Source organism: Euprymna scolopes, chromosome 3, assembly GCF_053919585.1.
Source record: "Euprymna scolopes isolate OS-2025 chromosome 3, ASM5391958v1, whole genome shotgun sequence".
In the NCBI taxonomy this organism is placed as follows: Eukaryota; Metazoa; Mollusca; class Cephalopoda; order Sepiida; family Sepiolidae; genus Euprymna; species Euprymna scolopes.
In genome coordinates this window covers 139,878,339-139,905,767 of record NC_136484.1, presented here as the reverse complement: position 1 = coordinate 139,905,767, position 27,429 = coordinate 139,878,339, and the positions used below count along the sequence as shown (strand labels likewise).

At 33.5% G+C, this 27,429-nt stretch overlaps 1 protein-coding gene across 1 annotated transcript in view; it reads left to right on the top strand.

Moving 5' to 3' along the window:
• LOC145259475 (glutamate receptor ionotropic, NMDA 3A-like) overlaps nt 1-27,429 on the top strand; it is a 344,884-nt gene that overhangs the window by 245,079 nt on the left and 72,376 nt on the right. The window contains exons 5-6 of the mRNA XM_080117230.1: nt 13,291-13,441; nt 19,391-19,681. Of these exons, the coding sequence (XP_079973356.1) occupies nt 13,291-13,441; nt 19,391-19,681 (442 nt within the window). The remainder of the gene's footprint in view (nt 1-13,290; nt 13,442-19,390; nt 19,682-27,429) is intronic.

Sequence of the window (27,429 nt, the reverse complement as noted above, 5' to 3'; positions counted from 1 at the left end):
ACTTTCCTATTTTTTTACTTTCCTGTTTTCTCATTTTTTTTTTAATTTCTGCTCCTTCCTATTTAAGAATTCATCTATTATTTACCCTAACATATCAAATAATGACTAAAAGACATAAATGCGTTGCTATCTGCTTATATACGTATTTAACGATGATTTACCGGCACAGTTTTAAAAGAGGTCTTGAATTCATGCGCGTGCGTATATTGAAAACGGGATTGCTCAGTAAATAAAATAATACAGTAGAAACGTTTTAGATACAAGTTAATTTAGTGGTTAGTCAAAGCGTTATTTTTTCTTCAGAAATAGAAAAAAGGATTATTTTATTTCGGGTTGTTGCAGAATAGATCTACATATGTTTAAAAAAACACTTATACATAATTCCATTATAAAGTTTGTTTTTTGTTTTCTTTTCCTGTTTTATCTATCTATCTATCTACCTCCCTCTCTCTCTCTCTCTCTCTCTTTCACTCTCTCTCTCTCTCACTATATATATATATAATATTATATTAGATATATATAATATTATATTATATAATATGATATTATATATAATATTATATTATATCGTATGATATTATATATAATATTATATTATATAATATTATATTATATATAATATTATATTATATACTAGCAATCGGTGCCCGGCGTTGCCCAGGTGTTTTGAAGTGTATGCTGAGGAAAAAAAACGGTCAATTTTTTTAAACTTTGACCCCTATTATGACCTCTTAACATTTATTGTTTAGGGATCAAGTAAAGTTAATAAGTTAGATCCATGTCCAAGGAATCTATATATAAAATATCACGTGTTCAGACCTTAAATTGTAGGAGGAATTTGGTAGAGTTCTCAAAGGTCTAATTGTTGAATATTGACCACTTAATCGCCAAATTTCTGTCGAAAACCTATCACATCGATTTTCCCAAATGTCAGTACCCTGTATATCAAATTTCGAATCTGTAGGCTTCAAATTGACAGAGTTTTAGCGTAGGGAAATGCACACAGACGCACGGACACACACAGACACTATCACTTATACATATATATAAACATAAACATCATATATATAAGGATAATAGTACGCCATATATATAACAAAAGACCATTATTTACTGAAGTGAAAGGAAAACCCGGGAGAACTTTACCCAAAAATAAATCTATATTTTTTTGTGTGTATTGATAGTCTGGTACTTATACAGTTTAGTGACGACATTAAAAAATGGAAATGTTGAAAAAAAATTTTTATTGTACGTAACTGTTATAGACTGAAGTTCTCCGAAAAAAATTTCACTTCATTTGATCAAGTAGTTTTTTTTTTTACAGCGAAAAACAATGATTTATCACGCCTACGTCAACGTGGCCATTTTGGAAATGTTATTGCAGGCCCAGGAATTCCCCAAGGGCAGGTAACTGCCGTATATAGCAGAATACCTCCATTTTAGGCCAATCTAGCCCTTTTTCCCCCCACCAGAATGAGATTTTTTTTTTTTTGCGAAGACAGATGCCATTTTTGGGGTGTTTTTTTTTTTAATTTGTAACAGAAGTAAATAAACGAAGTTTCGAAGTTATCCATGCGTGTCCAACTGAGCATGTTTCGAAAATAATCTCGTATAAAAATTCTTCAATTCTTTGCATTCTTCAATTTCTTTGCATATTCAATAGTATTCTTATTTAAAAAAAAAAAATACGCAAAAAAATTGCAGATTTAAAAAAAAAAGAAAAAAAACGTAAACAAATTGCAGATGTGTTGTGTGCATCTCAATATGGCGAGAAAAAAAGGCTACATTGCGAAATTTGGCCTAAAATGGAGGTATTCTGCTAGATACATTTCCAAAATGGCCACGTTGACGTCGTCGTGATAAATAATTGTTTTTCGCTGTAAGAACAAAACTACTTGATCAAATGAAGTGAAATTATTTTTCGGAGAACTTCAGTCTATAACAGTTACGTACAATAAAATTTTTTTTCAATATTTCCATTTTTTAATGTCGTCACTAAACTGTATAAGTATCGATAGTCTTATCAACACCCCTTTTTTCTATTTATTTAAAAAGAAAATACAACTTTATACAAATTCCCTATTAGTTTTTTTTTCGGTTCTCTTATACGATGATCATCTTTATTTAACTATTACGTGTAATTATATTCATACAGATATTCTATATGATTTATATTTGCGTAATATTTGCGTAGAAATGAAGAAAATCAAATTTACTGTGTATTTATCGTGTTGCCATAACAACGTGACGTAGCCAAGGACGGTAGTGGACGTGAGTGTGTGTGCGTGTGTGCGCGTGTTTTCGTGCTGTATTGTTTGTAGTAGTAGTAGTACTAATAATCTGTCCAGCGTTTGCTTTCTTGTTGTGTGAATGGCGGACGTTGAGTCGGAGGTTGGATTGTGATGTCTGTAAGTTTCGTATTTTTCTAATTTGTAAATGGCAAGTTAGAAAAAAATCAAACCCTTCCAAGATGGACAATAAATAAGACCAAAGTATTTTATGGTAAAGTTAAGAGCGTAAGAACTATACTTTTTTAGGAGATGTGATTATTGGATTAACCAATCAGAAATCGTCTGTGGCACACACATCTCTGTTTTTATAGATATATAGATAGATAGATATGTATGTATAATTATAAATCATTCTTGGTGTATGATGACTATTTTCTGTGTTATTTCCGTGTTATCCGACTAGTAGTTTAAGAGTTTATCGATTAAATAGTTACACACAGACAGACACACATGCGTACATCTACTATTTTATTTATACAGATATTAATGAGCGTAAGACTGTGTTCATTGCACAGGTTGTTATTGTCCACTTGTCCCTGTTTTAGGTCGATACTAAGTTTTACATTGCTCTTAGTGTTAATCATGTGGCTTCTGTCAGTGTTGCAACAAAACGATTCTCCGTTCAAACAAAAACATGGCTCCAATTAAAAAAAAAGAAGGGTTTTGTTTCGAGAGACGTTACAATAACACAACGTTTGTATTTACTTGCCTCTACAAAGTTAGATATAAGATTGATTTTTTAATGTGGAAAAAGTCTAGTCTCCCCCACCCCATAAAAGGGTACTCTGGATTGGAACAAAAAGTCAAAATGTTTCGATCTAGAAGTTTTTTTTCTTTGTTGACCAACGACAAAATAAACTAAGTAAAGCATCAGAATATATGGTATACTTTGTTAAAAAGTTCAAGAAATTAATACATTTCCATTGACATTAATGGCTGTGGGAATTGAACTCGATTTGCTGATTTTGTTTTCATAATTGATAGCCAATGCAAGGCTGTACTCTTTTGAAAGTTCAAAAAAAAACCATGAGAAGCACTGTGGAAAGAAAAACATGGAGTGATATAAAATGGGGGCACCAACAAATGATTTACGTTCGAATTCAATTTCATAATAATTTATTCTTAATATTTATCGATTAAACATCATCCGTGTCTTGTGTGCATGTGTTGAATCAATACATTTCGAAACTGCCATCGATTATATCGACATTGTATCGATTTATTACTTTGTGTGTATTTTGTTTAATACTTCTTTTACTTTGGCAATTTTGTGTGTTAATTTTTTTACCGATTCATTCTTTTTAAATATGGGTCAATTTTCCAAGGACTTGCAACACATAAAAATGTGAAACAACAGATAAAGTTGTTGCGGAATACGCAGTTCTATGTTACAGGCTCCTGTAAATTAAAGGTTCAATCTTCACTACAAGACAGCTACGAATTAAATGTAAAAAAAAACATTATTTGAGACATTTACCAATCATGTCTGACGGAACGGGAACAATCTACCATTATGGATAAAATAAAGCGTCTGTTGCCAATGATTGCGGTCACAGGTTTTAACATTTCAGCCAATGATGACTTTAGTTGTCAATTTGACAAGGTCACCTGATAAAGGTCAGAGGTTATAACATTTAAGATGAGAACAATAGTGTCTTGATCGCGATTTGAACAGTCAACATACCTATGTATTGAGCACTGTTGAAGTAAATACTGAAAATTTACGCATAAAATTATATCTTCGTATATAAATTTATGTTATTAAATGAAGCAATCATATATATATATATATATATATATATATATATATATATATATATATATATATAATGCTCTTATACTTTACACTGTCATATAAAATGAACTGATCGACACATCAGCCATGTTTTATTGTATAGGTTACCGTATGCCCAAAGAAATTACGAAAGGCTATGAACAACTGTATACCGAAAGTGGAAGATACATACCTCTTTGCCGGCGAGTTGAACATGATTGTAATATTATATTCCAATTCGAAATAAAAAAAAAAAAAATACACTTTAAGAACGAAATGTATTATTTTCCAAGTTTTTAACACGATTTCGAAAAATTTTCAGTTACAGTAAATTTTTGAAGTTTCTCAACTTTCGATCGAATATTGTTAATCTACCGTCAGATTGTTTAAATTGGGTAAGATATTAGCTAGAAAAGATGTTAATTATTTTCCAACAGAACTAATATTTGATGGTATTGGCCCAATGTAAAAGTTAAGAAAGAGAAAAGAGAATATTTCGCTCCGCACAAGTCATGAAGCTACTTGATGCATAGAACTAAAAAAAAATACTATTTGGATTATCATCGTGAATGTAATTTTCATAAAGTTTAGCCCGGTGTAACCTCTGACCTTCTACATGTGTATCTTGTTGAACTCGGCCATTTTTCTTTCAACCTCGGGAATTAGCATGGAATTTCGAAGGGAACTCTTTATTTAATCCACGGGGAATTCCGTCGGCCATGATTGGGTAGAAGTCCTAAGTAATCAGCAATTGTATTTTAAGTGTTTCCCACACTCAAGATTGAACCGTCAACCTACAGAAGAGCGTAAGTTGCAACAGAAATTTTACCAAGTATTTTATCAATTACGCTTACGATTAGAACAGTAGTCCGAAGAATCCAACTAATATGAATAGATTTAAGTGATAGGGCATTATGAGAATGTAATTTTATTAAATGAACACATGTAGGTCGTTGAATTTGTCTCCAATGATTACGGTCATAGGTTTTTAAATTTCAGTAATTATGAACTTTAGTGGTCAATATAAGATAGCCTTTGGCATGACCTTTTCTATTATGAGTAATAAGACAAATAATCACATTAACAGGCTACGTTGTGTTAGAACAGAGGAGACAAATGTCAATACACAAACACATGCACATGAATCTATGATCAATAATTTACAAAGAAACAACTAAATTTATGTCATTGAAAGGTCACGTAATATGTCACTCAAATAGGCGTCGGTATAATCGTTAAATATCCCATGACCAGCATTTATTTGTTTCCAGTTTTTATATTTAACGGATTTACGGAACTTCTTGCACATCGCTGGCGTTATCATCTATTGGCTGCGTTGTAATGTTGTTGCGTTGTAAACGGGAGGTAATTCTTGTAAACTCAAAATCTGCGAATCTTATTCACTTGTTCTCAACTTAAATGGAATTTCAGTTGATTGAATCTGGAGTCATTTATTTTTTCCTTAGGTTATCCTATTTTACTAACCTATACTAATCAATTTTACATTTTGTATGTTCTTTACTGTTTTAAGTTTAGTATTATATGAATATTTATTTTATTTGACTGCACAGAAGATTGTTGTTGTTGTTGTTGTTGTCGTCGGCGTCTCTCGGCGGCGGCGGCGGCGGCGGCGGCGACGGCGAAAGATCATGCAGAGAGACAGAAGAATTCTGCGTCCTGATTCAGTCAGGGGATTGCAGCTTCTGGTATGGTTGTGCAGGCCGATGCGGGAGCTGCAGGACCTGCCACAGTTGCTGCAGATGGAGCCCTTATGTTTCTCTCCCTGAGCCGGGGTCGAAGCTGGATCTGTCCTATCTTTTCTTTTTCCGCCAACATCTTGTTCTCCTCCTCTCGGATGTCTAAACCAGGTAAGGTAGTCCGCCAGCCCTCACGGTCTGAGGCAGCGGTCTCGAGCTTCCAGGAGTTGAAACCACCGGCCCTCAGGTCACGCTTGCAGATATCCTTGTAAGCGGAAGGCCGGTCGGTCGGTTGGCCTTGTTCCAGAGACAGGCTCCTCAAACAGAAGGTCTTAAGAGATTCGTCCATTATCTATCCGGCTTAGGCGTCTGGTCATCAGGATGGTATACATGCTAGGCATTCGCGTCTTGGCTAGGACATCGATGTTGGTGACACGGTCCTGTTAGATCAGGCCAAGTAGTCTGCGGGTGCAGGTGGAGAGCTTTTAGTCTACAATCCTGGTAGGAGTAGAGCGTCCATGCTTCACTGCCGTATATAAGAGTGCTCAGCACAACTGCCTGGTAGACTCTCATCTTGGTGTTGACGGACAGCATATCGTTTTCCCACATTTGCTTAGTGAGGTGGGTTATTGCTTGCCGATCCTTGTATCCAGCTCGGAGTCGAGAGAGAGAGAGAGAGAGAGAGAGAGGTTACTAGAGATGATCGAATTAAGATATTCTCTTCAATTGAGATGCTTAGAGTATTGTGTGCGTCTTGGCACAAGATCTCAGTTTTTTTGTAGGCTGATGGTTAGGCTGAACTCCTTGATTGGCGCTGTAAAGCATTCATTTAGTTGTTGCAGTGCTTCCTCTGAATGTGCAGCAAGGACAGCATCATCAGTAAAAAGCAGTTCTCTGATGAGAACTTTCAGCAGCTTTCTCTTTGCACGAAAGCGTGCAAGGTTGAAAAGTCCCCAAATGCTCTTTGTGTGCATATATAGGCCATCATCAGAATCTTCAAAGGCGTATGGAAGAAGAGGAGAGAAAAAGATTCCAAAGAGTGTAGGGGCGAGGACGCATGCCTTTTTCACTCCATTTTTGATTGGGAAGAGTTCAGAGCTTGATCCGTCAAACTGTACGGTCCCGTTCATGTCGTCATGGTAAGAAACAATCAGGCTCAGGAGTTTCGAGGGGGGCATCCTGAGGAGGGAAAAAGAGTCCGTCTCTGCTAACAAGGTCAAAGGTTTTGATTGTCTACAAAAGCCAAATAAATGGGATGTCTCTGCTCACGGCATTTCTTCCGCAGTTGCCTTACGAAGAACACCATGTCGATGGTTGATCTGGCGGTCCTGAAGCCGCACTGTACCTGTGGGTAGGCACGGTCTGTGAGGGTTTGGAGTCTGTTGAGGAAAACGCGGGCAAAGGCTTTACCGACAAGGTGTAAGAGCGAGATACCGCGGTAGTTACTGTAGTCACACCTTTCTCTCTTGTTTTAATGAAGCGTGATGATATTTGCGCCGCGCATGTCATGAAGTATGGCTTCTTCTTCCTAGCAGTGTAGCAGGGGTTCGTGGTGCTCTAAGAGGGAGCTCTCTTTTGCCAACTTTACAACTTCAGGGGGTATGTTGTCGCTGCCTGAAGCTTTTCCACTAGATAGGGAGTCTATGGCTTTTCTGAGCGTGTCAATGATGGGTGGAATATCAAGTTCGTTCATTTTGAGGAGTGATTAGGTACTCTAAACTGCTGGCTCGGTGACCGTGGTTTCTCTCGAGTAGAGTTCCTGGTAGTACTCAACTCACCTTTCCATCTGCTTGCTAGAGTCATTGATGATTTGGTTTTCAGTTGATTTGAGCCACCCCACTCAAGACCGCCCCACTCAAAAGAATTGATAGAAAGAAAGAATTATTTTGCTTGTAATAATTAAATTTTAAAAACTTAGCAAACACAACGTAAATAAAGATGATATAAGAAATTAAAATTTAAATACAGATACATATAACAAATCATATAATAACGAGTGGCGATACTACGAAATTTGTGGAATTAATTTGAAGTCAACTATCAACGAAGAAGAGAAAAAAGAAAAACAACATGACATTTCGAATTTATGTTAAATCACTTAATAAGAATACTTTAACTGAAAAATAAATTATGAGTATAATAATGAATATAACTTAACAAAGGACTCAAAGAATAGTAAAATAAATAGAAACAAGAAGATGAAATTTTTTACATAAAATGAAATTGAAAATATAACTATAACACTTTTGAGAAAAAAAGTCCATCAATGCATAAAATACTTTTCTTTGAAAGTGATCCTGCCTTTTGTAGTGAAAGTGTTAAGCTATTTGAGAGCCGCATAATTTGATTTTTTTCTTTTTGTTTTGTTTGTTTTTTTGTTTTTGTTGTTGTTGTTGTTGTTGTTTGTTTATTTTTTGCTTTTATTTCGCTGATTTTGTACATATTAGCAAAATTGAAATAATGATTGCAAAAATTAAAATGAAATCGGGAACTGAAATATCACATTTCTGTTGATATAAATATACATACATATAAACGGAGACTACAAAGATTGCGACATAGGCGATCAGATATTGGTTCAATTTTTTTGCATTTAAAACTGGCAGTATCGATGTTGTTCTAATGTACTGTGACATACAGTGCCAGCAAAAAGAAAGCCCGAACTTGTAATTTTTTCAAAAACTGCAAATTGAAGCTAAATTTAATGTAACTGTTTTAAAAAAACTATACCTCATTTGATTGCCTTTTTATTCCTCTATAATTTCACCTGTTCATATTTGACTTTTAATTGAAATATTCTAGTGTTCACATCAATTTAAAAAAATAACTTCAAATTAAAGAGGCAAAAAGAAAGTCCGCAGCAACAAATTCGCTTAAAACCAGCTTAAACTATCGCCCCTAAATCAGTTTAAAATATCCACCAACGGGCAAAAAAGCATCTCTAATCGTAATTGTTGTTGTTCTAGGTTATACAACGTATCATTTAGTCCCTATGTCACAACTTTCTCTTAGTGATCGTCAGGAGCTCATTAATCTTTCGTGTTTATCCAATCGATAAATCGGCCGCAGATTGAAATGCGATGAGAAAACCGTATGAAAGACCGTGCAAAAGCACCAAAACACCGGCAGTGATGCCCATAAATCTGGTCGTACGTGAGTTACTTCTCACAGGGAAGGCAATGTTATCAAGATCCGCAGCCTAAGAAACAGATTTGAAACGGCTCCCCAAATCCAACAACCCTGTAATCTTGTTAAAAAGTTCTCTCTTTCTACTGCCAAGAACAGATTAAAGGAATTTTATTTGAGAGGATATGTTGTAAGACAAAAGCCAATGATTTCTGTAAAGAACAGAAAGCGTCGTCTGGACTTCGTCAGATGCAATGAAGATCATGACTCTTCACATTGATCAAAAGTAATTTTTAGCGACGAAAGCAAATTCAATAGGCTAGGCAGTGATGGTAGGCAGTACGTCCGTCGGAGGAAAGACGAAGAATTTAATCCTAGGTGCTCAGTTTCAACTCTGCAAGATGGTGGAGGTTCAGTTTTGATGTGGGGCATTATTAGTACGAATTTTGCAAGGTCAAATTAATTCGAACAAGTACATTAATATGTTGACTTAGCATTTCCTACCCTACTTTGATCGGAATTTGGATGATACTCCCATATTCATGCAGGATAATGCTCCCATTCACACAGCTGGCAATTTGAAGAGGTTCCTTGAAGAGTATGATATTCCGTATTTGGATTGGCCTGCACAATCTCCAGACCTTAATCCCATCGAAAACGTATGGCATTACATCAAGCATCAGCTACGCAATGATAAATTTTCAAATTTGGAAGAACGTTGGACAAAAATTAAAGAAAAGTGGGATGGTCTTTCCCCGGAGTATTGCTACAGTCTAATTCGAGGAATGCTCAAAAAATTGCAGGCTATCAAATTGCAGAAGGGCTATGCTACTAAATATTAACAAGTTCATTTTGTTCCTGTTGTATTTGTGTTGCATTAATGTCCTAAAGTTACATTTAAATAACAATTGTCCATTGTGCGGACTTTCTTGTGCCTCCTCAATTTGAAGTTATTTTTTTAAATTGACGTGAACACTAGAATATTTCAATTAAAATTCAAATATGAACAGGTAAAATTATAGAAGAATAAAAGGCCAATCAAATAAGGTAGAGTTTGTTTAAACAGTTACATTAAAAATTAATTAAATTAAAAAAATTACAAGTGCGGACTTTTTTTGCCGCTTGTGTATATGTGAATGAATAAATACATGTACATAAAATATATATACGAGAGTGTTTTGTGTTTTCAACTTTCATAAATTAGTAATTGTACTATATTTCTTCCTTCCATCTCTCTATCTCTCTTTCTCTCTCTCTCTTTCTTTCTTTATATATATATATATATATATATATATCCTTCCATCTCTGTCGCACACATATACTCACATACACACATGCGTGCAATTTCTATATCGCACTTTTCTCAAGTCTCTCTCTTTCAAAACGAAATATTTTTGCCTGCTATTAATAAATTTGTTGCGTGACTTATCGCAGTACCCGATTTGGTTGTCTTTTGAATTCTGAACGTCATTGGAGCACGAATCACGTGATAGGTGAATTCCTGGCGCCTTGTAATTAAGTCAGACTTGTCGAGAACGTGAAATACACGGTTTTCGCCGCCACTTTTAAATGCTGTAGAAACTGCGAGATAAAGAGAGCGGGCGTTATTTTCACAGCCAAATCGAGGCAATTATTTACAATTAACTTCAATAAACGAAGTGTATTTTCTGTTCGAAGAATGGCTGAAAACATATTTACAGTAAAAACTGAGAGGGAAAAATAGCGGGAGGGAAAGGAAACAGAGATCGAGAGGAAGACAGAGTTTTCATATCTCACTTTTAGCATCTTACATATAAATTTTTGCGTTAATACCCAATTAACATTTTAGCTGACAGATAAAGCTTTCCTTCTGGCAAGCCAATTTTCTTTTTTTATTGTTGTACCATGTTATTGCCGATGTAACAACGGTATTCGCTGCAATTTATTTGGTGGATTATTTAGCCTTGCCCAGACAATCTTATATTTAACATCTTTAACCAATATAAAATTAAGCAAGAAAAATAACATATTTTAACTGAAGAATATATTACGAGTTGTCTTCTTAAGAACGAACATTATATTTCTTTTTATTTTCGCATAAGTTTTTTTTTTATCTGAAAATAAATAAAAATTCTTGGGATTAAAATAAAAATGTACACGTTGGAAGATGAAATTGTCGCCATAGAAAAGCTAACATGATTCCATTACCATTTGATGAAAACCAGTTTTCTTCTTTTTATTTTTATTGCAAACCATCTAATAGTTGGCCAGTTTTGTACAAATCCCAAGAGCGATAGGAGCTTTCTATCATGTCTCAAAGTGACACAATGTTCAACGAGCGAGATCGGGGATGTATTGAAGAGTGTGATGTTTTCTGGTGCAATCAGGTGGCTGCTAGCAAACCCTGGGTGTGGCAGCAAGACTTGGTGCCAACCCACAAGTCGAAACAGACCCAGGCTTGGCTTCAGAATGAGTGCTACGACTTTGCACCTTTCTCTCACTGTCCGTTCCTCTTCGGACCTAAATCGGCTAGACATACGTCAAGAATATCACCAACATGACTTCCTACAACACCAAAATCAGCCTGGTCGCCGCCATCTCTCTAGTATTCACCAAGCTTCCTCCGGCGCTTGTGGAAAAGGCATGCTCCCAGTTCCAGACCGTATCGAGGCGGTGATTCAGGTTACATTGAATAGATATCAGGTCTACTACATAATCAAGTTTACTGATTCGATATTTTTTAATAAATATATTAAAATAAAGCTTTAGTGTTCTTTTCTTTAGGATGACACTTTTTTTCCACCCTGTAGTATCTGTTCTTTCCTACGTCAATTAAAAAGAAGCTCTTCAAAGCTGAATCAATATTTATTTTTGTCCCACTCTAGAATGTTCGTTTTGTGTGTATCTGTATTTTCCCTCAATATTAAAAACTGATTTTATGTCTAAATCTGCCTTACTGATGAGCAAAGTAAGTAAGAACTATACGCCATCTCAGGTAACATCGAGTAGATACAGCTCTGATATCATTGTTATTGTATTTTAGATGTCGGGAACATGGTAAAACTTAGTATACCACGAAAACTGACACTGTATTAATTGCAATAATCTGTATTGTAATTGAGCATTTTTATTTCCCTTTGCATGTTTGTATGTGTTTTTTCACATATAGGTCCAAACTACTCAATTTGACCAAATACTAGTGATTGAAAAGTTTAAAATATAAATACTACTACTGCGTCTACTTCTACTACTATTACTCATGCTAAAAACAATCAGCATGTATTTTCCCCTTTTGCAATTATATTTAGTTTGGTTCTTCATATTTCTTGTTTAGTCGTTCTTTCCTTTGTGAAATATATTTTTATTATTCTATGGTTTTCTATTCTCTATGTACCGCTTTCCCTTCTTTTTAGTTTATTAGTCTGTGGTTCCAATCAGGGATTTGGAGCATCTATTTAAGGGTTTTGTTTCTATTTTTAGTCTCGCATTATTATTATTTTATTATTTTGCTGATTTAGAGTTTACACATTGCTCACTGACAATAACCAGTTCTGTTCGCCTTTGATCTGAGCGATAAGATATCCCAGATTTCTAGCATTTCGATAACCATTGCATATTATTTTTCGTTATCACAACGGTCATTTATTGTCGATTAATTGGCAACGCCCGTTGACCTTCTTTGTAATCAAGGTGAGAATAAGCGTCACCAAGTTCCCGTACTTACACGCTATTCGAGTGGAAGTCTGGTTAGTGCTCTACCTCTTAGGTCATTCCGTCTTCCTTGACCCTTCTTAGTAATATTGTATGGAATCAGCTGAAGCTGATGTCATTAGGGTAGAAGGACAGTTAATGAGTAGTTTCAATTCCTTTTGGATTCACACGTTGTTGTTTACTTTGTATATCAACTTTCATCTAGGATTCATCGTTTCTATAAGTTGGTTAACGCATTCAAAGATTTTCCTTATTATTATCATTATTAGAAGTTCTCGCACAGGTAATTATTTGTGATTACTCACTGATAATAACTAGTGGTGTGCCCAAGAGTCAGGATGACAACAAGTTTCTCCAAGTTTCCAGTGGTCCCCACCTCTTTTGATAACTCTTATAAATGATTTTGTGTCATCGCAACAGCCGCTTATCATTAATCTCTCGCTAGCAACGACAATTTGTCTTCTCTGTGATTTAGTTGGCAATATTCATTTTAAAGATTCCAGTACTTTCTGCACCTTTTCAGTGGAGGTTTGGTAGTGCTCTCTCTCTTTCTTCGGTTATTCTATCTTTCTCAAACTTTTTATTTTTCTCATTTTCCTTCTTCTTCTCATTATTATTATTATTATCATTATTATTATCATTATTATTATTATTATTATTATCATTATCATTATTATCATTATTATCATTATTATTATTATTATTATTGCAGATCAAATGAAATTGAAGTATTTATCCATGACACGTACCTGTTAAAATATGCTGTGGCTCGTTTAGATGAGAATTGTACGATAACTTTTGCTGGGGATAGCTTTGGTGAAGACGGTTATGCGTTCGGATTAAAAAAAGGATCAAAGCTGATGGTAAGTATCACTCTCTACAACTCAATTTTTTAGATTTTAACTTTTCTACCCGATAAAAAGGGATGTAGCTTCAAGTCATGAAAAGCAGTCGAGTTCGAATCAGCGAAGTGTTCTTCAAACATATTAATTTTTCGTACATGAATATAAATATTGCTGATATTTATCAAGTCAATTCTAAAGTAACTGAGCAGCCGCTTGGTTAAAAAATAATTATTAGGTCATAGATTTTGAATCCTACTGACTTATAAACTTATATATATATATATATATATATATATATATATATATATATATATATATACAGTTTATAGGAATTCTGGCGAAAGAAATGACCCATTAAATCATCGCCTAATTAGCCTCCTCCCGCTTTTCCTTCAATAATTTCAAGAAACCTTCCCAACCACCAATAGCTATGGCTAAAGATACGTTACTTGAAAGTACTTCTTTAGAACTACTTAGCTTAACGATCACAGGGAACATGAATCGGAACATATTCATTGAGAGCATTGCCAGACCCATTGCGAGGAACGTGGGCTCTCTCTACCGTGTTAGAAGATTACTTACACCTGAAAGTATTCTGTGTCTATTCAAGGCCACCATTCGCCTATGTATGAAATACTGTTGTCACATTTGAGCTAATGCATCTGCTCGTAGTCTTTTGTTCCTGAACAGGGTTCAAAAACATCGCCAACCTGATAGGTCCTGAACTGTCATTTAGGTTTCAGCCTCTGACCCATTGACGAAATGTTGCATCCATCTGCCTGTTCTACAAGTATTTTAATGGTGAATGCTTTGACGAACTACAAGCCCTTGTACCCTCCCGACGTAAATACTCTCGACAAACCCAACAATCAGAAAAATAACACCCCTACACAGTAGAGATCCCTCTCTCTTCCGGGTTACTGCTTTTCCAACTGTACTGACATGCAGAAGTTAATGTGTCATGTGAACAGACATCTTGCTGCTCAACTCCTTACATAGTATCCCTGCAACTTATGTCTCCGATAGTAGCTCTCACTACAATTAAGTTGCACTGTGCCTTGTTTGGGGTGAAAATGGAATTAAATCATATATATATATATATATATATATATATATATATATATATATATATATATATATATATATAAATGTAAGTCTTGGTTCGTTCAAAGTGAATAAAACCATATTTCTACGTTACCAATTTAATTGAAATTTTCAGAAAATTTATCTGTAAAGTCAAGGAATGTTTGCATGTTATTAAAATAAATTAAGATCGCAAATTATAAAAAATATATCAAATAAAATAAAAATATTTTTCGTAACTGCGAGACTGTCCGCCATTTCATTTCCGATAGAAATGAGCCTTTCACGTGCACAACACATTGACGACTTTCGAATTACAACATTTAACTATTTATTTAATAGATGGGTAAAATAAAATCCCTCTGTTTTAAATTATATATATATATTTTTTGTACTTTAACCTTACAATTGAATAAAAAAAACATATCATAAAACTTTAATTAAACTTAGAAATACGATTTAAAAAATAGCGCTGATCGGTAAGTGCACTAGCACCGTTTGTTTATCTTATTTTTTTTATTTTTGAAAGCTTTCCTGGCGAAGCCTACCTAAAATAAATTTGTCTTAAATTCTTAATTTCTTATGTTATTGAAAAAAAAAAGCATCCAGGAATTTTGATCAAATTTTCCATTAATGCCCGTCTCACGTTCGTCAAAATATTTTTTGGGTGGTCGCTGAGTTCCATAGCGACCAGCAGACTTAAAATAGCGCGGATCGGTAAGTGCACTAGCACCATTTGCTTATCTTAATTTTTTATTTTTAAAAGCCTACCTAAAATAAATTTGTCTAATTCTTAAATTCTTATGTTATTGGAAAAAAAAGAAGGTAAATATGAAGAATTACTCCACCCTCTAAAATTCCTTTAAAATTACCACTCTTATAGATTTTCGGGGTCGCTGAAAACGAAAATAACGTTTATAATTAAGGCAAACGCGTAGTTTCCAAGATATGAAGAAATGTTAGTTTCAAAAAGTGAAGGATCACTTTTCCATAATAATTTAACGTAAAATGATCACTCACTTTGTGGCCACGATTATTTTTTGGCGGGGACTTTCTTTCTAGCCTTGGAAAATCCTTTAAAATTACCTGTTTAAATTAGTTGGAGGGGCGGGGGGGGTTTTGGCGGCCGATATACCGATAAACACTGCATGTTTTTGAACCGATTAAACATTATGCATTACATGAAAACACTACAATCTTATCCAGTTAGATAGAACATTTACTTTTCTTGCCTTTGATAACATTTATTTGTTATATATTTATTTTTGACAACTTTTTTGTATTAGTGTTTAGTAATACAAACCCTTTTCATTTAATGTAACGTTTTGCCGGCTCAAAAAACAGTGTTTATCGGTGTATTTGAAAGATACAAATGGTGGCGGACACTGCTGATTACGTTAAGTTTGAGAAAGTGAGTTAAAACTAAAAAACTATACAAAATACTGTCACAAACCCACCGATTATGTTAGCCTATGTCATGGTAACATATATTCGGGGGATTTTTGACACTGTATTGTATAGTTTTTAGTTTTCAACTTACTTTCCCAAACTTAACGTATTCAACAGAGTCTGCAACCATTTCTGTTTTTCCAGCCGATTAAACATTTTACATTACATAAAAACACTAAACAATTATCCAGTCAGGTAGAAACGTAACTTACCTTAATTTTGCTTTCATTTATTTGTTTTTGGACAACTTTTTCGAATCTGTGTATAGTAACCCCCCCATCACTCAAATATTAATAACTAACTCACATTTTTGTATACAGAAAAGAAAACTTTTAGCGTTTCAACATTTTTACTACGTTCAGCTTTATCCACTGATTGTTGGTCGAGCCCAAGCCATGATTGACGGTAATCACGAGGATCAGGATCAAATTCTGCAAGAGTACCATTTTTTTTTTTTTTCATTTTCGCCTTTTTTTTTTTACTTTTTGGAGTGGATTGCTGTACTAAAAATATAAGAAACATGCATTTTCTCTTTTTATTAAAATTTTCCATTACACCAAATTGAGCCACAGCAACGCGTGGCAGGGTACAGCTAGTATATATATATAAGAACACAATTAAAGACGGCAAATTATAATTTACAATAATTTATGGTTCGACACGATATTCAAAAAGAAATATTAAGAATTTCTTAATTCGAAGAGTTTCAAAAAATGTGTACTTCTCATACGAGGAAAGATTTTAGAAAATAATTATTGTAGCGAAGCTACGAATTTGCTGGTACTAGCATAAACTGAAACTGCATTATTTGAAATCTAATGATATATGCAAAAAAAACTTAGTTTAAATGGTTTATGAAATGTAGAAAAGACATGAAAAATGAAACATGAAAAATGCAAGTGAAAGGATATGCAGTGATTACGTTATTCTAAAAGTGCGAATTAGTCATTATTCAGTGTTCTCATGAGAAGTAGTCGAGTTGTAATAGGCAATATTGACTTAGCGATCCGGATTAAAAATAAAAAATTAGTGTAATCCGATTATTCTGTAGAAAAAAAAAATAAAACAATTTACAAGCGATCGACGAAGAACGTTTTTCAAAACGTTATTTTTTTTTTTCGATTGGAGATGGAGTAGCAGGTATAAAAAAAATTCCATCTGAAATGGAACACGTACATCAGGCCTGTTGCCAAGGATGCTGAGAAAATGGTGGGATCCTCCTACTGCTCCAGAAGATATCTCACAACTGATGCAATTCTCTATCTGTATAAAAGCCAAGTACGTCCAAGGATGGAGTACTGCTGCCACATCTGGGCAGGAGCTGTTAAAACAGCCTATCCTGCCTTGACAGAGTACATAATAGACTATGTGGTTTAGTGGGGGATGCCCTTTTCTCTTCCCTGCAGCCTCTCTCCCACAGAAGAGACTTTGCGAGCCTGTCTTTGTTTTATCCTTATTTCTATGGCAAGTGCTCGACTAAGCTCCAATCTCTCGTCCCTCCCCCCTCGCCAATATTTCACGAGAAACACCCATCTGGCTGAAACTACTGTCAATAATTTCTCCCACTTTTTATCTGTGTCTAAATCCAAACGTAGATTCCATGAGCAGAGCTTCTTTCTCAGAAGTTCACGACTGTGGAACTCTTTTCCGTTTGCCTGTTTCCCACCTGACTACAATCTGGATGTCTTCAAATCCAACATAAACAAACTCCTGACAAATCGCCCCCTTAAGTAAGACACTCTATCAAATCTCCAATACTAATGATTACTACAATACTATCTCATTGATTACTGTACACGCAATAACCCTTATCCCTGAGTGGCCTCCGGGCCTTGATAAGTGGTGACCCCCATGTAAAAATTAAAAAAAACATGAAAAAAGTTTGAAAAGTTTTTTATTTCTTAATTTAACACACACAAACACACTCATGCATATATATATATATATATATATATATATATATATATATATATCATACTTTCTCTATAAACAAGCCCACTGATTAGAATATAGCTGATGAAAGCTAAAGATCGGTAAAAGTAAAGAAGACATTGGTCTATTCCCCCAAATTTATTTATAGCTGGTTTTACCCACTCGCTATCGATTCGCAAATTTCGCAACTGGAAATAGTTGAAACATTGATTTAAAATAATAACAATTTCATTTATAACACAAAACATTTTTCTCGTTTATATAGAAAGACAAACATTTCGTTGATTTAAATACAAATATATGTATCTATTAAATTTGACCATAAACTACTGAGAAGTATGAAAAATTAAATTAAACTTTTTATCTGCAATTTAAATATTGATTGCTATTTGTTAAAAGTAAAGTCGGCCCATATAAAGAAAAGAACATTTGAACACAAATGCGACATATTTATCCAAGAAATAAAATATAATTAAGCAGAACTATTACTCATATTAAAATCGAAACAATCATAGAATTAAAAATAATAAACAATAGTTAATTAATAAAATATCATTTTGCAAATAAATATGTAAATTGGTTAACTTTGCGACTGATATTACATATAAAAATATTATCTGTCTCTTGTGTAATGTGCAAGTAACTTGAAATAAAGCGTTTTGATTTTAGTGCAAGAAATCGACATAACTTCTTGATTTTTATATATATATATATTGTGTGTGTGTGGTAAACTGCAGGATTTTACATAAGAGTTTCATGTCCTGTGGCAGTCATCTGCACTGACAAAGGTTAACAGTAATACCAATAATAGTGGTTGGTTCTACACAAAGCCTTCACCACTATAAACAAATCATCTGTGTGGATTTACGCGCAACTTCATTGTTTTAGCGGAAGCCCATACGTCGAAATCGACGGGAAAGTTCATTGTGTGTGTGTGTGTGTGTGTGTGTGTGTGTGTGTTTAGTTGTGTTTAGTTGTGTTTGCGATATTTTTGAACTAATTCAATAATATTCACGAAAGTACATTTTACCTAAATGCTAGTTGGGAGTAATTTCCTTTCATTAATATAATGCGTCCAGATAGAGAGCCACATATATATATTCTTAAAAGTTTAATTATCCACGGATCAGTGTTTCGTCGTTTACGATTCATCAGCGTGACTTAACCTAGCGAGGTTCGAAACTAGGATACCAGAATTGGAAGCCTGAAGTTCTACCTCAGAGTTAACTCCCACTTGTGCTGGTATGTACTGCATTTGTTTGTTTGTTTTTGTTTTGTTTTTTTCGTTTTTGATTTTTTTGTTCTTTTGTAGATGTCATTTATTTGTTTCTGTTTGTGATACTTTGAATGAATCCAATAATTCATCGTGATCAAATGTTACTTGAAATGATTATAAAGAGTATTCCGTTCATTTTATTCAAATGTATTTATAAATGCAGTACCTTAAAACAGATATTCAATGATCATTTCATATTATTCTGTTTGTTTTTTATGTTCAACTAGGATCCATTATCGGACAAGATTTTGGCGTATACATCCAGTGGTTATATTGAAGAACTGACCAAAAAATATTTCTTGCGGAAGGGATGTGACCCTCAATGGGGTCACTTACTTGAAATCAAATACGGCCCCCAACACACTGCCGGCCTCTTCGTTCTGCTAATAGTTGCTATCACCCTTTCCGTTCTCCTCATGGTTGGTGAATACGTTCTATTCAAATACCTCATTCCTTTCCTCAGAAAGAAACCAGCCTGCAGCCGATGGAGAAGCATCAATATTATGTTCCTCAGCCAGGTAAGAAGAATTTTCTTTGATGGATGGGATGTTTTTTCTTCTGAAGTGTGAAAGCGATGGGTCACCATGTAATAAAAATATACCTTCAAATTAATGCAAAACACACTCTGTTATTAATATGCATTAAGATACCATTTTTGCTCTCTCTCTCTCTCTCTCTCTCTCTCAACATCGTTAATTTACTGCCCGCAGAGCAGCAGCCGTATAGCGTAACAATGAAAAGCCTTGACTGTCGTTTGGGCAGTCGAGTTTCGATCCTGATTTGAGGTAGTTGCCTGTCTAGCTGCACTTACAGCGAAACAGTACTGTATGTGGATGATATATATATATATAGTCATCCACATACAGTACTGTTTCGCTGTATCACAGCTCATCAGTGCAGCTAGACAGGCAACTACCTCAAGCCAGGATCGAAACTCGACTACACCCACATTGGGGAGCGGTATATATATTATTTTTTAAATATAATATAATCATCCACTGACACGTGTTTCGTCGTGTACGACTCATCAGAGTGGCTGAATCTAGCGAGATTCGAAATCGGGACCTCACGGTAAGGAGCCTACCCCTTACCACTAACCCATCTCGCACGACCGTCTGGATATATCGCGATTTACTTAGATGTTTGTTTTGGTTTTTAGCGATATGTTTTGAATGAATTCAATTATTTACGAAAGTGCATTTTTACCTAAATGCGAGTTGGGAATAATTTTCCCTTTTAACCAATTTGGTACTCACACATGGGGAGCGGTATATATATTATTTTAAAAATATAATCATCCACTGCGAGATGGGTCAATAGTAAGGGATTTAGGCTCATTACCATGGGGGACCGATTTCGAATCTCGCTAGATTCAGCCACTCTGATGAGTCGTACACGACGAAACACGTGTCAGTGGATAATTATATTTTAAAAATAATATATATACCGCTCCCCATGTGGGGATACCAAATTGGTTAAAAGGGAATATTATTCCCAACTCGCATTTAGGTAAAAATGCCCTTTCGTAAATAATTAAATTCATTCAAAACATATCGCTAAAAACAAAAACAAACACATATATATATATATATATATATATAATAAATTCCACAGCCAAACAACGTCGCAGCTCACAAGAGCCATGACAGTCAAAGAACCGGAAGTCCAACACTCGAGTTTCGCCCTCATTTGGGCTCATCAGTTAGACACATCCGAACTCAGGATTCGAAACCCGAGCCTCTTGCATGCAAAGCAAGCACTCTACCAACTGAGCAAAAACATATATATATATATATATATATATATATATATATATATATATATATATATATATATATATATATATATATATATATATATATATATATATATATATATATATATATATATATATATATATATATATATATACACTGTGTAAGCAAAAATAAGACTTCAAAACAAGGTGTTGGTGGCAACAAAAAGTGTATTTCAATTTGCGTTACAATTGCTTCCATGTCCAGTTCGACAATTTCACGCATTATGTCGTTTGAAAATTTTAAAAACCAGCATTTTTTCAGACTTTATGAATCAGCACACTTTTCACAATGGAGCATTTTTTCTTTAAGGGAAGGAAAGCAGGGGAATCCCTAGCTAGAAAGGCATGCGAGAAACATCTACCTTTGTGGTTAGTCTATATATATATATATATATATATATATATATATATATCGAGCCAGAGATTCTCGTGGTGCGGTGTTCGAATCGTTCGGCTGGTGTTAATCGTGACACCCTGCAATGAAGAATCCCGAAAGGATGAAACACTAGTGTCTGTAGGTATTTAATTATTATAGCAAAAAAATAATTATATATATATATATATATATATACAATGATAATGCAGGGTGGGACAGAAATAACTTATAACAGGTATTTTTAAAAAAAACATGAAATATAAAAATATAAAATGTTATTGAGTATTAAGTATTTTTTCGTCAATTTATTAAAAAAAAAACAATTGCCTTAACTGAATAGCTATACGAAGTGCTGTGAAATAAATTCTTTTATGCCGAACAGGTGGGCAATGATAATCAGCCGCAATATCATTGTTTAACAGGAAGTAACATATATTTATATCTATGATCTGGCGGTTTGTGTTAATTCACCTAAAAGCACCCTGTCAAAAGAGTGCAGCATACATAATTATTTAATTATTATTATTATTGTTGTTGTTGTTGTTGTTGTTGTCGTATGTGTGTGTATCGTTTTTCAAGTTTCAGAGATGAGAGTAAGGTGGTAGGTAGATAGATAGGTGGGGGATGACCTTTTCTCTTCCCTGCAACCTCTCTCCCACAGAAGAGACGTTGCGAGCCTTACTCTGTTTTATCGTTATTTCCATGACAGGTGCTCGTCTGAGCTCCATTCTCTGATCCCCCATCCGCCAATCTTTCACGAAAAACACCCGACTAGTTGAAACCACTGTCAATAATTTTCCCCACTCTTTATCCGTGCCTAAATCAAAACGTAGATTCCATGAACAAAGCTTCTTTCTTAGAACTGCACGGCTGTGGAACTCTCTGTCACTTGCCTGTTTCACCCCCACCCCCCCGAATTCAACTTGGATGTCTTCAAGTCCAACACAAACAAATTCCTGATGAACCGCCCCCTTAAGTAATGACACCTTATCAAATCCCCAGTACTAACGATTACTACGATACTATCTCACTGATTAGTGTACACACAATAACCCTTATCCCCGAGTGGCTCCTGGGCTTTGATAAGTGGTGATCCCCATGTAAAAAAAGATGGATAGATAGCTCTAATTATTAAGTATTTAGTTTCTTAAATCGATCTAGTGTAATTCTGGAACTGTAAGAAAACTAAAGAGAGAAAAACAATAATTATTCGAATTCATTTTAAAATTTTTACATTTTTAAGTTCAATTGCATTTATAACCCGAACTCTTACTGACGATACTCACTTCACTACTCGGTGTCAATTTTTAATCTATATATGTGTGTGTATCTTAGTGTGTGTTTTATTTATATATATATATATATATATATATATATATATATATATATATATATATATATATATATATATATATAATATCGTTAAATACAATGAAACCGTTGGTTCGTCTTTGGAGTATGTATGTATAATTTTTAAATAAATACTTGTATATATATATATATATATATATATATATATATATATATATATATATATATATATATATGTGTGTGTGTGTATATATATATATAATGTATATATATATATATATATAGAGAGAGAGGTGTTTATATATAGTTCAGCAAAGAATTATATATATACATACATATATATAAGCAAACAATGTTAAATATAACAGAAGTCTGCTGCTTAATTATACCTTTTTTGCCAATAATTATTGGTTTGAGTTAAAATAAAAATAATGAACGTTGCATATGTAACAGTGTGGACATTGATATATGCTTACATACAAACTAACAAACAAATGGACCTGCCATTTTTAATGGATTATCCCTCAACAATACATTCGGTGTGCATTTAGATATTTGTAGAAACTTCTATATTCTTCCATGGTAAATTGTATCTTGCAAACACTTTTAGATTTGATGTTGATCCTATAAGCGTTTTTTCTATAGGGATCACACAAATGCCACACACAGCATACATATACACAATAGGGCAGGTCGATTTGCAACTTTTTTCAGAAAATCAACATGGCACTCGTGATGATAGTTGGGATTTGATGTGATAAGAACATATACCAAAAATTAGATTCCCATCTTGAACAGAAAATTGAGCATTTAATGTTAAAAATCGTGTAGAAAAACGCTGAAAAATTCTTCATTTTCATAGCATTTTTCACAACACTGACTTTGAAATTTCACTATTTTTATAAAATATTCAATCAAAATTGATATATTTATATGAAATACATTGAAAGAAAAATACATGAATTATAATTTTAATTATGAATCACAACTAGCAAAATATCTCAACTTTTACTGCATTAATTAAACAAAAATTGTAAAAAAAAGCTAATTAGCAACTAAGTCTTTTAAATTTCACAATTCAAAAAGATATGTGGAGATGTATTACACAATATAACAACTTGATACAATGTATTTTAATTTTTTATCAAATGCAATAATATAAACTTATACTAGAACTAAATTGTTCTTTTGGGGAAAATGAAGGTCTAATTTGCTGGTACGATGACTTTGTAATAATGTGCGTATGTCTTGTTTCCTGCACATATACAACTTTTTTAGAAAAATCAATCAAATTTGACCAGTGTGTGGCTGCAAAATTGATAGCAGTAATCTTTTTTCATTTTTTTTTTTTTAGTTGTTCACATTTCTAGAAAAAGCAACACAAAAAAAACATATTTGAAAACACTTATTTTTTTTATATTTTTGCGATGTAATATGAATAAAACTAACTATTGTTTGGGTAAATTAAGAAAACTAATAAAATTTAATGGATAAATATTTATTTACCTAATGGACAAAATCGTTTGAATGCCCTCTTCTCTCACATCCAATTCATCTGAGTTTATCATCGATATTATATTTTCCGGAAGTAGTGTAAAAGCACTATATTTTGAACAGTTTAAAACAGTAATTTGGATTTCAGTTAACTGTTTTGTTCTCAGAATCATATTAAAATATACTGTTGGTTAAAAAAAATATTGTCGGTTTTGATCTCAAACCAACTAACTTGGATGATAAATTTGACGAATTTTTTTAATTTATCATAGTGTTTGAGGATAGACAACTCTAGTCCATAAACACATTAATCTTGTGGCTTATGTTAGCCATCTTCCTTGAATCAAGGGCCCAATTTTCTAAGTTAACTTCTCCACAAGAAATGCCAACAGCATACTCAAAAAGTAGCCTCTGGTCTTCACACTTAAATTATTTGTTTCTTTTGCTGTCAGATAATGATGATCAGGAGGGACACTAATTTTTTAGAATTTTACTTGTGGCAAAGCTTGATAATTATTGATACAAAGTTTCCCCAAAGGACCAGTAAATGTTGTTAGGTTTTTTGTTGTTCCATCAATTAATTCAAAAATTGCTGTAAATGGCAGTTCTTCTAGTGGAACCTGAAAATTGGAAAACTTGCATGTTTAATAATAGATCCAGATTACATAATAAATACCAATATATTATTTTATTTTCCACAAAAAGAAACATAATTGCAGGTGAATCTATAGAATTAATTTTACCTCCTTGTTCAGAGGACAAGTGAGATTATGTGCCTTGTTTGACAATTTTCTGTCTTGCACTTTACTGCAAAGTCATCACTTCTCAAGACAGAAAGTTTACAGCCACAAGAAAATATATCAAACAGTCTGTCTAGCTGTTCCTTCATTCTTTTCACTTTGATTGTTGCAAGAAATTTCCTATCAATCTGTTTGGCCTTCTTATAGAAAAATATATTGAACTTTTGTCCTGTATATTATTACCTTAACGAGGGCAATTGTGGATTAACTGCTTGCCGAATACTAATTATTTCCTTGGCAATTAACTTAGAAATCTCACTATTTTTTGAGTGGGGATAACTGTTTTCGAGGAAATAACTAAACTTGATGACTTGTCGTGAAGTTGGTGGTGCTGTTTCATCCAAATGACAAGGTGGACCAGCAAATTTTGTGAACCAGGGATTTAAACTGAACCTCGTGCTTTTACTGAGATCCTAATCTGAAAAGTAAAATAAATAAATGGATTATAACTGAAGGAAACTGTATTAGGCTATGTTCCAGTTTCATACGTAAAAAATAAGTGCTAGTTATAAGAAATATTGAAAAACTTTGTAGAGTTAAATTAGATGTATATGTTATATAGGGGTTTTATTGAGAGAGTTTTATTAAGAGAGTTTTAGAGAGTCTTAGTGAGAGTTTGTCTTATTACAAGTGATGTTGTATTTTAGAGAGAGATGTTTTTGTAAGAGTTCTAGAGAGGGATGTTGTGAGAGAGATTGTTCATGTTATGACGATTCATATTTATTAAATGTTCATTACTTAGAAGTGTTGCTATGGAAACTCTTCGAGTGAGGAGACATTGTTCAGACAGTCTTAGTGTAGATATGAGATGTAGATTCACATTGTGGATATGAGATGTGTATGTCAAGACATTTTATAACACAGACATATAGACATATAATAACAATTCACTTTACCTTTTGCTGAAATCACAACACAAAGACAACGTTTACAAAAACACCTGATGGTGTATTTCTTCTCACGACCGGTCGTGGTTTTCATCACCAAGAATTCAAAGCTTCACATAATAAGTTTCAAAGTGACCGTCTCGCTTCTAGACGTTCGAATTCCCAGACCCTCTCTGAGTTTCTCCCCTTCTGTCTGCTCCTCTAAAGTTTTTCTATCTATTTCTAGAACTTTCTATTTTCCATGACGTCATACACATGTTAAAACATGTGCCTTCTTTCACGTGTTCTGGACATGCGTGTCCAAAACTTTTCCTTTTTTTACAAAAGGAATTTTAACCTATACTCAGTAACCTATATTTCCAATATGTTAAAAACATTAAATTATCTTGTAGCTGCATTTTTTCAATTGAATTTTCATTAAAAAATTGACAGTGCACATTCTTTTCTTGAAATATTTTATCTCTATTCTAAACAATCGTTTACTTTACATTCCTTTTTCTAATTCTCACACGTAATCTATTTCTAAACCTAAATTACGAGGTTCGAATTTCGTCTATTGCTATTTAATTTTCATTTTAACTAAATCTCTCTATTTTTATACTTACATGAAAAGGGGACAGCCCTTATCATGTAACATATTGAAGAGAGAGGAGCAAACCAAATCAGAGGCATAGTAGAGTTTAGTTTAGATATTTTTAGCAGATTTTAGTTCCTCCTACAATAACATGGATTTATCCATCAAAAGATTCTTTCTTGTTGTAGCTGTGCCATTTTAAACGAGTGTTTAGTGTTTAGAGTTTGAAAAACCAGTGCTTGTGCATCTATGTTACGAGCATGCTATTTTTAATAGTATTTTCAAGTTAAATTTAAATTTTATGAAATTTTTGTTTATTAAATTTTTAGGTGAAAGTACAGAATAGTTACAATACAGCCTCCTTCCCATATTAAGAATGGCTTTCTAAATAACAAAGTTATTTTAGCGTAATAACATAGATGCACAAATAACGAAAAACCTTTAAAGGCGTTTCCTTATTTACTCGTAATCTTTGTGGATTATCTGATTTTAAACTATAATTTTAGAAGAAAAATACTGCTTAAAAACAATTACTCCCTAAAAATAAAAGAAATTAAAATTTGACACTAATTTTCTGCAAAGTATTTTTTATTAGAAAAACTTGAAAATTTACGTGGTTATGTTTCGTAAAGAATGTGTAGAATAAAATTGTATGGACTATTTTTTGTTGTTTTAATATAAAATTGGAGTATTACCATATTTTAATAAAAATTTAAAATAGAATTTGATGTGAAATATTAGGTTGGTGCAAGAATGTTTTTGACGTTCATTTGAACGTCAAAAAATGTCATATTTTTGCACCAACCTGATAGAAAAACAAATTAAAAAAGATAAAACAAATATGTTTAAATTCATTGCAAACAATTGAAATATAATAATATATTTTTTAAACAAGTCTTTTTTCGTTTTTCCCTTCGAAATAATAAATCCTAAATCGTTATGTTTTCAAATTAAATAATAAACAAACGTTCATTTTCAATATCAATAACGAGCGTGTTCTGCGACGGTGAAATCTAAAATGTTCCC